General features: G+C 38.5%; 2 protein-coding genes across 4 annotated transcripts; both read right to left on the bottom strand.

Annotated features, from left to right (window-relative positions):
* On the bottom strand, positions 1 to 4,270 carry LOC103406965 (uncharacterized). Of its 3 annotated transcripts, none has more exons than XM_008393215.4 (3): positions 4,089 to 4,270; positions 2,829 to 3,055; positions 1 to 2,325 (listed from the first exon to the last, which is right to left on the bottom strand). In XM_008393215.4, exon 3 carries the CDS (start codon positions 2,063 to 2,065, stop codon positions 143 to 145), a length of 1,923 nt encoding a protein of 640 aa, XP_008391437.1. In that variant the 5' UTR covers positions 2,066 to 2,325; positions 2,829 to 3,055; positions 4,089 to 4,270; the 3' UTR covers positions 1 to 142. The 3 variants fall into 3 exon arrangements, with proteins under 3 accessions (XP_008391437.1, XP_008391445.1, XP_008391448.1); XM_008393223.4 differs by having other exon boundaries at positions 2,945 to 3,055; positions 4,089 to 4,238; XM_008393226.4 differs by lacking the exon at positions 2,829 to 3,055 and having other exon boundaries at positions 4,089 to 4,249.
* Positions 4,271 to 7,453: 3,183 nt separating this feature from the next.
* On the bottom strand, positions 7,454 to 13,199 carry LOC103406966 (beta-xylosidase/alpha-L-arabinofuranosidase 1-like). Its single transcript, XM_008345932.4, has 6 exons — positions 11,947 to 13,199; positions 9,722 to 10,009; positions 9,439 to 9,608; positions 8,881 to 9,329; positions 8,359 to 8,769; positions 7,454 to 8,229 (listed from the first exon to the last, which is right to left on the bottom strand). The coding sequence occupies exons 1-6, from the start codon at positions 12,376 to 12,378 to the stop codon at positions 7,658 to 7,660; spliced, it is 2,322 nt and encodes a 773-aa protein (XP_008344154.3). The 5' UTR covers positions 12,379 to 13,199; the 3' UTR covers positions 7,454 to 7,657.

Raw genomic sequence — 13,199 nt, 5'->3', positions numbered from 1 at the left:
TAACAACAAACCAAAACAAATATCCATAGCATTACAGTAAAACACACAAATTATATACAAGTCTTTGAACAGGCGGCAAAACTACATACAATTCCACCAAAATATCCCAATAAATCTAGACATTAAGACACAAAATTACCACTCAAACGCCATCGATAGCATTTTTCAGATCTCCACCAAATAGCGACATGAGAGGTCCTCCGTGGACTCTCCCTTCCGGGATTTTGAACTCCAAGCTCTTTATCCCACTACAACTGCCAACACCGACGCCATACCCGTCTCTCCCCTCCTCAGGCTTCTCAGAACTCGAGAACTGTGAATAGGATGATGAAGACTTCATCGATAGAGGAACCAATACCTGCGAGGGTATGAGATGTGTTTTTTCGGGCTTTTCCAGTGAATCCATGCTGTCAGAAATGGCACTGGTTCCTGAAGAAGAATGATTGTTGTCAAAGCTGCTCCCTGCAGTTGAAGCCGCAGATACAAGCCCATGGAAAAGTCCTGGTCCAATGAGACCTGCCTTATCTATCCCCCGGTCCTGAACCATACTGCTATGAGCAGCACATAAACCACTCTTGCCCCTGGCGAATTTTTCACATTTACCCTCTCCCCAAGTGCATCGCTTTCCCCCACCATGGGCCTTGCAGAAGTCTGTGCTCCCTTGGGCACTTTTTCCACAGTTATCAAACTTACAACGCTTACCTCCACCATGCCTAACACAACAATCAGTGCGGCCACGGGCACTTCTTGTGCAGCCTGGCACAGAACACCTCTTTCCGCCACCGTGAGCAACACAGAAATTAGTGCCTCCATGTACGCTCTTAGGGCAAATCCCACCACCATCAAAGAGACAGCGCTTCCCCCCACCATGTCCCTTGCAGAGTGGTGTGCTTCCTTCGGCACCCTTGGTGCACCCTTGAAATATGCAACGCTTTCCACCACCATGTGCCTTGCAGTACATAGTGCTCCCTTGTGCCCCCTTTGCACACGCCTCGTGCTGGCAACGGCGACCACCTCCATGCGAGATGCACAAACCAGCCTGTCCTTCAGCACTACGAGTGCAGCCATCCACCTTACACCTTTTCCCTCCCCCATGTCTGATACAAAGTCCTGATTTTCCTCGTGCAGCCTTGGTACATCCACCTGGATAACTACATCTTTTGCCACCACCATGAGCTATGCAGTACTCTGTTTTCCCCTCAGCACTTTTAGTGCACCCCAAGTGTTGACACCTCTTCCCTCCACCATGTGCCTTGCAGTACGCCGTTCGGCTCTCAGCACCCTTCTTGCACCCAGGTTTTTGGCATCTCTGTCCGCCCCCATGACCAATACAAAGACCTGATGCCCCTCGTGCTCCCTTTCTACAGCCAAAAAATTTGCATTTTTTTAGACTGCTAATTCGGTTGTCTGAAGATGCCCCTGTAGTTGTCTGCTCAGATATTGATTCTGTTGAGTAATCTGTTGTAACAGAAGGTTCATGCCTTAGCTCAGTTAGCTGGCATTTGTCCCCGAGGTTTAAAAGTTCTTTACTGTGCAGAGAAAGATTGACACTGTCACTCCTAGGAGCAAAAAGAAGTGATGGCATATAACCACCTGATTTCCTGGAAGAAGTAGAACCCTCATCAACAAGTGGAATTGGGAGTTGATTATCTTCAGAAGATACACGAGTAATATTAACATCAGTCTCTCCCGAAATTGAAAAATCAAGCACAGTTGAAGCTTCAAGAGTCCCACCAGAAAGACCGAGTTGAAGGATTGAATCACCGTCAAAAGCAAATCCCTGAGATAATGCAGTGGTTGATCCTCTATTCTTTGTGGGTCCAAAATTGTAATAATCATCGCAGTATGCACTTGGTGTCGGGCCCAATCCAAGTACCAACTTACAGCCGTCATCGGGAGCACTGGAACAGTTGACCCTAAAATTGTTTTGTCTACACCTATACCTGGGTGTGTTGCTTCCACCGGAGCCAGGGCTATTCAAGCATAGAGCAGTATCACCAAAGTGGTCATTTTTTGTGAACTGACCATCATGAGAAAATAGTATACTCTTCTCGTTCAAATCCATTTTCTCAAAACTGTGCGCTAAGAGACACAAGTAACAGATCACTCTTTACCACGTAAAATTACAAAGTCGACACAATGGAAATAAACGAAGTAGAAGCTAATGTGCAACCCCCAGCACCCCAATCAATAAAATCTTACTTCGAAAAAATCTGACTACGTTTCTTGGATAGAACCCCTTTATAAGAATAGTTAATATTGGCGTGCAGAGATCGTTGGAGCTTGTTGTGCTCCCTGCTGTAAAATCATTTAGCTTCATTAACCCTGAAGTAAGAGGAAACAGAAAACACAACTGAATTAATGAATAAACCCAACTGATGGAAATTATATAAACTGGAAAGATAAACCAATGTCATGCAAATCCACTGCAGGAATTTAGTTCTAAAAGAAACAAAAAACAAAGGAAAATATTCTAGGTTATGGTCAACGTCAATTCAAGAGGAAGAAACAAAGTTTTCAGAAAAGCCAATATGACACATACCGATAATATGTGACAGGATAATAAGTAGAAGTAAGAGAGTCTGAATCTAACTCAAGTGCAGAGTCTGACAAACAGTATCTAGTTTTCCATGTATTAGCAAAAAGAATGAAAAATTTGGAGAAACTCGAAATTGGAAAATGCATTGAGCTTGGAAAGAATTTGAACGACAAAAGTTGTCTGCAAACCAGCAAACTAAGTATAAAAATTTTGGAAACATCCAATCTAAAATGCCAATACAAATAAATTTTCCAAAAAATAAGAAACTAAATTCCCGATATAAACTCACAACTTGTAACCATGAACCCATGATCCAAAGGTGCAGCAGCAACAGGAGATCGCACAACTCAATAACATAAATTTGACATTTATAACCCAGTACTTATAAAGCATAAATGAGTTAACTGTTGTTAAATTTTTCGCCATGATGCAACAGAGTTTGACAAGAACAAAGCACTTCCAAGTCCTGACAACTGTATCGGGTTTGTTTTGATTTGCCTAAGGAAAGACAGCAACCTTCAAAAAAGAACAGAAAAATAACTCAATGTCAATAATCTTAAACCCAAAACACCAAAGTTTAAACTAAACAAGTAGCAGATCAAGGTTTTTCTAGAGTTCCCTGGCAACCATAGGATTTCTACAAAATCAGAGCATCTTCTCATTATCTACTCGTTGTCACTCCCGAGACACAATCCCCATACTCAGTGGTTACGCAACCTCAAACAAATTAAATTTTCATACGGATACAAGTTCTATTCAATTTATCTGTACTACTAATTCATCCTTTGGAACAACTAAACATTGACTTCAATTCAATTCTAATAACTCTTAACTGATACTTATTTGGTATCATATTAATGGTTGGTATTTCTCCAATTTCTCGTGTTAGCTAGTACCAATTCCAGCAACAGCAACAAACAACGATAACAACAACAAAGCCTTATCCCACTAAGTGAGGTCGGTTGTATGAATCCTAGAACGATACTGCACTTGGTTTTGGGCCAAGTCATCCGTTAGCTCCTCCGTTAGCTCCAAATACTATGTCTAGCGAGTATCAATTCCAGATGGAATATATTTCTTTTAGTACATTTCATTCAAACTTTCCAGACTCTATTCCGATCGAGTTGAATTCTTTAAATTGAATTCCTGGCTCTAGTTGTTACTTGTTTGAGATCACTTCCATGCAATATCTTAAGTCAATATCCATAACATAATTTCAACATCCAAATATCTTACCTAATTCAGATTTATTACTCTCCTTCCTTCACAAAACTAGATGTACAAACTAGCAAATCCATAACAAAAATTACAAGATCAACAACAAAAATTCATTTAGAAAAATACCCAGTAAGTCAAACACACACAAATTAACTCCACAACCTCCCAAACCATCAAATAAAAAAAATAGATGGTAACTATATGATCATCCACCAATTACTCAAAACCAAAACCCAACTATCTAAAATAAAACAAAAAAAATAATAGAAAGAAACGCAGAGAGATGAAGAAATACATGAGCAATTCAGCAGTAGGAGGCAGATGTAATTACCTTGGGGGGAAATTCAAAGGAAATTCGGAGAGAAATGGCGCATCTGGGCAGCTGCGGGAGAAGATGCATCCCAATTTTTCTTCCAACTAAAAAAATAAAATACGAAACAACCAGAGTGCCAATTGCAATTAGGTATTTTCAAATCATGTCGGCATTATTATATTATTTTTCTTCACTTCCCATATTTTAATTTATTTTGTAATTTTATTTACTTGGTGAAATACCAGAAATAGCCTTTAGGGTCACAACTGTCGGGAGCGTGTCCATACACTTTTCCTTGAAAACGACGGCTCCTGAAAAGTCAACATTGCCCTCGCCCCCACAACCCAGTAGCGTGTGGCTTTTCGCCAATTGATTTGTGCAAAACCATGTCGCTGTTCCTAAAGTTGGAGAGATTTTTTTCGTCTAGTCTATAAATACTACAGTAAGTAATTCTAATCACAACAATCGTCCATAGGTTCCACGCTGTAAATGTATTTTGACAAAATTGTCCCTCGATTTGGTTAAACGAATGAGATTTAATTGAGCGTTTCCTGGTGGCTTCACTGCCAGTTTGCTGCAGACGGCACACACACGTCCTCAACTGCAATTCGTCGAATCTAACAACATTCACACGCGTCGTCATCCTATTGGCCAGCACTTCCCATAATAGTTCAGTTCCTTATGCCGATTCGATCCCAACTACGTTGGTTTCATTGGAAAGTGTGCAGCATTTAGTGCACGTGTGACACTGTGTGCCTTGTGCGGTTGTGCTTACATTGTCATGGCCTATTATTAACGAAAACTTAAATGACACGAATGAATCGTCACGTCACTTCATGTGTTAGTAAAATAAGGTTATGTTGATAAAAATTTACGCATTTTTATTTTATTAGTATTAGGCGCCATATTAACAGTGTACTAGTGTTGTGTAAAAATAATTTGTATTGCTTGGGTACACCTCTATAATAACTTCACGTGCTAGTAATACAAGGACATGTATAAATTTCTCTTTTAATGTTTATGTATGGATAATACTTGAATTTTCCCTTGGGGGTATGGGTTCATTTTCCCACTTGAAAATAATGTAACTTCATCTTAGAAAATTTATAATTGGAAGCTGCTCAACTTTTTAATTTTCATTTAAAGATCATCCTTACAAAAAATCTTTCTAAATCGAGATTGTTTAGTCATCCAAATGTATCAGATAAATCAACTGCTCATTATTAATAGCTACTTGGTACAAATAACGTTGATTCAATTGATACATTTACATGACTAAATGATCTCATATTAGAATGAGTATTACTAGGGGTCTTTTCATTTTTTTTTTTGAAAACTAAAATCTTATTTAGTAACAACAACTTTGGCACCGAGTTTTTAAAATTTGGCACTAATTTTTCACATTTTGGTTTTAGGTTTTTTTTTTTATTGAAAAATAAAAATAGTTACCAAACAATATTTCAATACTAAGTTTTCAAAAAAAGTAAAAAATGAAAATAGAATGGTTATCAAACGATCACTAAGTTCTTTAAGCAAACATGTGTCACATTATTAGAATTAGTATTATTTCTTCTTTTCTTTATCAAAAAAACAAGTTCATTGGTTGGTACGGATCTGTTGACTTTCGACATAAGACAACTTGATCATTTCATTCACCAGCTTGTTTTCTATGCTAATCATGATTAGCAACTTAACCTTACCTAGGTTGTTCAATAGGTTGGATGTTTCCTTGTCATTTTCTGTTCCCAACTAACACCTTTGATTAATCAGAAATGACCACAAAATCAGGTTTATTATATGTTAGCATGCATTCATGAGATAGAGAGACATCTCATTAGTAGTAAGTATATTGACATATGGTAGATCTAAGTTTTATATTTCCTTGGGTAATCTTGTGTCACTTTAGGACACCGTAAATAGGCTAACTAAAATTTAAATTGAATAGCTTGTAACTGCATGAATCACATTATATTATAGTTTATGTAAGTACAGGTTGTTACTCCGGGGATTGATGTGACGTTACGGAAGATATAGATAAAAGAGAGTACGAATAGTTATCTTTGAATAGATTTTTCGAACACCATAGAATCGAGAAAAACTTTCGAATTTTGATTAATAATATGATAAGATGAACAAAATACAACTCTAAAAGTTGTTTAATAATCTTAACAAACCCTAGCGCCAGATAGAAAAAAACAACAAATAACAAAATATCAAAAAAGACGTTAAAATATTAAAATCTCGTTTTAGGCTAGTAAAAACTGAAATTCAGGCAAATTCTGACTAGGCTTGTTGTCTAACACAAGACTTGTAGATCTCGTCGTTTTCTTCGAATCCATATATAATGGTCCCAAAACTGACAAGCCAAAGAAAATGTACGTTAATCTGAACAACCTGAAAAGTCCAAAACATTTACTTCCGAATATGCTAGCAGCGAATAACTTTTTAACCCATAAATTACCAATTCTCCAATCACTTTTCTTGATTAAAAGTTGCTTCATTCTTTTAATTTTCCTCATCTAAAACACCAATTTTATTCTACATCATGATTACAACTTAATACTAATCGATTAAAGACACAAAGATTAAAAAAAAACGGAAGAAATTAATAACATGACAATAGACGGTAAGAATCATCAACATAGTCGAGTGACGAACATGGAAAAGTTAGCAAATGAATTTTGAAAATTAACAAGGCAACAAGAACAAAATCGAAACTAAATAAACTAGGGTTTCATATGCCACCACCAATCTTCATACTCAAATCTTAGAGGCAAGTATTCTAGATTTAGTCACATATACAGACACTACGTACACAAGTTCAAGTACTTATAACATGCAACTAATCCCTGATCCAGAAAATTTAACAAAGTAGAAATTCATTAAGAGTGTAAAATGTAATTAGCCCAAAAATCTAATTGTAAGGATGGAATAAATGAATGACTCTTCACAACTTAAATTTAATATGTATCTCATTAAAATAGTTCCATATTCTACCATCCAGTTAGACATAATGTTTTGATTTCTCCACTCAACATATGTTTTAAGTTAGAGAAGTCTCATTCCCAATTCAATCCTCATACCAAAAGAGGCCTAAAACTATTGGTTATTTGACCTAAGCCTAATTAAGTGATGTGTGATGATCTTGTTAGATCCCCCTTATCCCCACACACCAACCAAACCACAATCTAAATTAAAATATCAAAAGCAAGATTCTAATTGAGTAGCAAGCCCAACATTAAGTGACAGGCCTTGTCACATTGGTTGGGGTTTAATATATCAACTGCTCTGTATTTAATAATACGTAGCATTGAAGTTGAACTCTAATTTTTTATGTGAATTTGTTCTTATCCAAAGAAATATTGCAAGGCAAAGAAAAAAAATTAAAGACAAACCCAATACTTGATTTCATTTTTCAAATTAGTAATTCTTTGATTTTGAACAAGATTTGAGAGAGTTTTGACAACTCTCCCAACTTATTCATTGCTCAAAATTTTCCATTCCGCTATCTCTATCTCTCCTCACGGAAAATGATTGAGAAGACACTGAAAAGAATTACAGCAGCAGAGAGGAGTTGAAAACTTGTATCAAATCCTAACGCTGAAAGAGTGTTTCAAGCTTCCCACATGAAGCACATGCTCTCCCAAAGCTACCTTTCTGTTTCCAAGCTCATCGACCACGCTCAGGTGCTTGCAAACATCCACGTTGAACTTAACCAATGCTACTCTCTGAGCACTCACGAACACCTTCTCAAAACCCAGCAAGTGCTTCTGCGGCGACTTGTGCACTGCCGGAGGACTCGAAAACAGCATCACCGTATGACTTCCACTCATACTTCCCATGTTCTTCACCCCCAAATGTATATCAAAAGCTAGGTTTTCGCATCTTTCTTCCACAACGTCAAGTGACTTGCAGCTTGATGAGTGACATACATGACCCTCTTCTAAGGGAATCGATACCAGCTTAGGCGCTCGAACTAGTTTGTGATTGAAGGTGGAGTAGCCTAGTCCATCTCCAAAGGAGTAAACGGTTTCACCAGTGTAAAATCTGTAAGTCCGGCCAGGGTAACCGTTCGAAGGATCCGGTCTCATGTTCATGTTTGTCATTGGAACCTTGTCTACATAAGATTGTGGATACCATGTCATAGGTAGTCTCCCGCCTGCAACAATTAATAACATATATGTCATTCAGCTAGTTACGATTAGGATGTATAATTATATAACTATATATGTGTGCAGTGAAAATTTTGAAAAATTAAGAAAATAAGGACTATATATAGCTAGCTTACTTGGATTATATTGACCAAAAACTACATCAGCTACCGCAGCTCCACCAGCCTCGCCGGGGTAACCAACCCAAAGTATGCTTGTAATTTTAGTATCGTTTTTGGCAAATGTAATGTCGAACCCTCCTCCAGACATTATGACAAGGATTACTGGGCCTTTTGCTGCCTTTGCAACTTCTGTTACGAGGAGTGTTTGCTGTCCCGGAAGAAGCAGGTCAATCCTGTCAAGACTTTCTCTCTCAATCGATTGATCTGCACCCACGACAAGTATAGTTGCATCTGCTGAGGCTGCTATCTTGGTAGCATCATCTACCTGTGCAGTACCACAAGCCACATTGGCGCAGCCGGCAACATAACTCGTTGCAACTGAGGCACTTAGGCCTTGCAGAATAGTTGTATACTTGCACGGCGTACCTGAAAAATTGTAATTCAGAACAATAACTTAAAGGCAATGGAGTTGTAGTTTCGTTTGATACAAACAAGAAAATTAGTTTAATTTATCATGTGTTGCGTACGTATTGGTACCTTCGTAGTTTCCGATCATTGTCTTTTGGACATTGGCATTGGGACCAATGACCGCCAAGGATTTGATGGCCGTGGGAGACAGAGGCAGTGATCCCGGACTGTTTTTTAGCAGTACTATCCCTTGCCTGGCGGTTTCACGGGCTAGCTCCTGGTTCTCTGAGGTACACACATCTTTTGGACCAAGCTTTCCATAGGGTTTGTCGCTGGGATCACCATCAAAGAAGCCTAGACGCATCAAAGTAGCAAAATTGTTGGAGATGGCCCTGTCAATGTCGGCCTCCGTCACAAGTCCTGCTTGGACTGCACCTGGCGTGTATTGTCCGAGGAAAGATCCGCAGTTGAGATCCAACCCTGCCAATATAGCCTTAGCTGCAGCTTCCTCTGGTGTTTTGGTGTAGTGTTGCTGCTTGTAGTACACATCTATTGAATCACAATCCGTAACAATGTATCTGCACCAATATCCAATCCAATCCAATGTTACTTATGTAACTTCAACGCCTATATATTCTCAACCATCCACAGTAACATTAACAATTATACAACCGAAAGAATATGTACCCATTTAGTTTCCATTCGCCTCGGATAACTCCAGCAAGAAGGTCGGGGTCTGCACAGGTTGGTATCCCGTTAACCTGGTTGTAAGAACACATGACACTTGCAACATTGCCATCGATAACACAACTTTTGAATGGCGGTTGAAATGTGTCGTCCAGATCTTGTTTCGTTACCTAACAATCACAAGCAACACAAGATAAATTAGTGAGACGAAAACTTTGTGCAAATTAAATCAAGTACATTAGAATCGACACTCAAAAAAGTCGAGAAAATTCTGTTTCTTTACCACTGCATTAAAATGGTATCTGTCAACCCCTTTCCAATTGTCTACATCGTAGGCTGTATAATGTTTGCAGCATGCAGCAACCTTAAGCTTATTCTTGTCACCATCGTCGGTTTGTTGAAGGCCTCGAACATATCCGGATCCGTATTTACTCGAGAGCAACGGATCTTCACCCGGAGTCTCCTGGCCTCTTCCCCATCTGGGGTCTCGAAATATGTTAATATTTGGTGACCAAAATGTCAGTCCTGCCAATCCCACATTGTACATTGCTCTGGCCTCCGTCGAAACCACCTGACCGTGCAGAAAACAGCTGTTTAGGCATGCCATTGTAATTGCACGAATACAAAATTAATCATATTAGCATATATCAAGTTTATCATTCTATGCATTGAAGTTCAAGTGACTTACCATGTACATATATATACGTATATCATCTTCTTAGCAGGGATCTCTTTTACGATAGTAAAAACAGAATAGGTATATGATCACTGTAGGAATAATGTATGTACTATGTAAGACCTCTTATACATTTCACCTTTTACCTTTTTTTTCCTGTAATACGATGGTCAATATACAGTAAATATATAATCTCTACGATGGTATCGCCCTATTTTTGCGATAGTTGAATGAGATCCTTACTAAGAAGGGTTGAAGGGTTTTAAGTACAGAATTTTCACTTTAGAGCTTAGGGTTAGCCTTCTGGTTTATGGTTACCTTCATAGAACTCGATCCCATGGATGCTATTCCTCAATTTTTACAATACCAGTAAATGAGTTGATCATTTCATGCACCGACCAAACTCATGGATATTAGAAAAACATCTGTATGATGGAACCATATGCAACAAGACAATTCCTTGTGTAAAAAAGTAAAAAAGTGTGGCACGTTCAAACAAAATGGTCAGTGAGCCATTATTTCAATATATTATAAGATATATATATATATATGCACACACACACATACTTTGCCCAAATTTGGATCTATGCATCCGAATAATCTACTTTATCATTATGTATTTTACAAAGTAATTAGTATACAAAAAAGTATGTGTATATTTATATTGTAACAAAAAAATGCGTATATATATATAATATATATATTCTTAATGATTGAGCTTGTTTTTCATTAAATTATGTTCATCATTTGTCCGCACGTTTACTGTCCAAAACATGATATATATTTTTAATTTTGTTTTATTATTTTTGGGGGAACGCTTTCCCTTTAAAAGATGTGAAGTTATATATGCATTAAGTAATCCATGTTCACAGGCAGTCGACCAGTATCAGTATCATCCATTCACCCCCCCTTGTTGTACGTTTTCTTCTTCTGCAAGCTGGAATCACCTAAAAAGTGTACTTACTTGGGGAACCTGTGACCCCAAAAATCAAACTTTCTCACCAACTACTACTATTTTCCAAGGACTAACTCCAAAAATCAAGGTCAAATCTCCCATGTTCATGAAGCAGTAAAAGCAGATGATATTTATTAAACTAACCTCCTCAATTTTTGTTCAATTTGGAACTAATCTCTAACAACTACGATCCAATCGCAGATTCTTCTTCAACAAAAAAATTTCGGTGCGATATTTGACTACTTGACTAGGACACCTCTTACGCCAAGTGCGACCGGTATCTAATTGGGTGAAACGAAACAAAGATGGAGTACTTATGTTTGTGAAAGATACCTACGGATGCTGTTATCGGGCAGGCCCAGCACTAAGAATTTTTCTCCTATTTCCTTATCTAAAAGGAAAACGACTGACGGATGCTTCTCTGTTCAATAGCTGTAAAAGCATTTTTCGGATACAAAATATGTGTACAACATTATATACATATTTCTATTAGTGGGTTTAAGCAATTTGACATTTAGTTTAGATGCATCGACTCAACCATAACAAGAGACAAACTAATAATACACTAATCTAATTAGTAATGATTATTGATGATGGTGAGGGTGACAGTGACACAAGGGGCAGTGAAAGATTCAAGACGTAAAACAAAATCCATGATTAATCGATTGAACTTTGATCAGGTGCCGGAAAATTGCTAATTAGTTATTTTTTATCCACCAATAACCGTGTCCATCAAATTTGAATGAAAATTATATTCAAAGCAAACAAAAAATGATGCAAATAATTAGTAATGTTTTGCATGGCACGAATATAATTTGGCAGAATGAAGGTGAAGGAGATAAAGTTAATTATTAAGTAGTGTCAGTTGCGTGCTTACCCTGCCAATGGCTTCAAAGAGAGAAGTATTGAAAGAAGCGGCAGTGAGGATGACCTGAGGAAAGCTGGTAGCTCCGGGAACGAGGCTCGAAAACTTGGTGCCGGGGCCGACGTATGAGACGCCGTGTAATGCTTCTGACCACCACTCGTATTTGGGAATTCCAAGCCTGCTCACACTCCCTGCACTGTTCACCAAAAACCCGATTTTCTCCGGCAATGTCAGCCGCTTCACCAAGTCCGCCACTCTCGCATCGACCCCCAAGGACGTATCGCAGAAGGCGAAGCTCGATAGGGTTGCGTTGCTAGCGACATCGCAAGCGAAAACCGGCGACGATTGGCCTAAAACGCCCTTAAAATTTGGCGAAAAGAATAACAAGTATTGAAACAAAAAGGAGCAGGGGAAAGCAGAGAACCAAATGATAGAGGAAGCCATTGTTTGTAATTGTGATAGGAGGGATGGGGTGGCTTCTTTAAACAAGTTCCCAAAGAAGCAAAAGGGTTGTTATTGTTGCCTCAATGCATTTCCTCCATGCCTACGGCTTTTATGCCTCCTATGCCTTCAATGCCTCATGGGCTTATGGGTTGGTACTAGCAGGTTGTTACACACACACACACGTGTATATATATATATACGTAGTTATATATAATGATATAATAAAAAGAATATATGGTGGGTTATTTTCAATAATTAGAATTTAGAAAGTAGGTAAGCAATGGGAAGAAAAGGAACGTACAAGTAAATAAAACCACGTTGTTTTTTAGCAGCCCGTGAAGGGCAATTGGGAGGACTAATAGCAGCTTCCATTAAATGGAATGGTGCATGACATGCTGGCAGTGGCAGGAAGCACAATTTGCCATTTGAGAGAATCTAGTGCCATGTTTTGGTGCTAGCTAGGCTAGTACTTATTACGTGGGACTTGGTAGGACGGGTTTATACGAGTCCGTGAAGTATTTCCCCTTTTCTATCTGTTCGGGATTGGGTCTTCTGCTTCTCCATTTTGGGAGTGTGTACTGTATAACATATATGCCATGCATGCATGTGAATATGAGAGAGAGAGAGAGAGAGAGAGAGAGAGAGAGTCATAGGATAGGACTAGTAGGAGGATAATAGGACATATGGTTGATGCTTACGTACGTTGTATGAAATAGTGCTGCAGGTTAATTTGAGCTCGTTGTTTGAGATTGAGAATTGGCCAATGGGGTCGGTTTTGGCATACTCGGTAACATACACTCACGTGAACCGGCCGGTGAGAG

This window comes from Malus domestica, chromosome 08 (assembly GCF_042453785.1).
Source record: "Malus domestica chromosome 08, GDT2T_hap1".
Lineage (NCBI taxonomy): Eukaryota > Viridiplantae > Streptophyta > Magnoliopsida > Rosales > Rosaceae > Malus > Malus domestica.
This window is presented reverse-complemented; position numbering and strand designations above follow the sequence as displayed.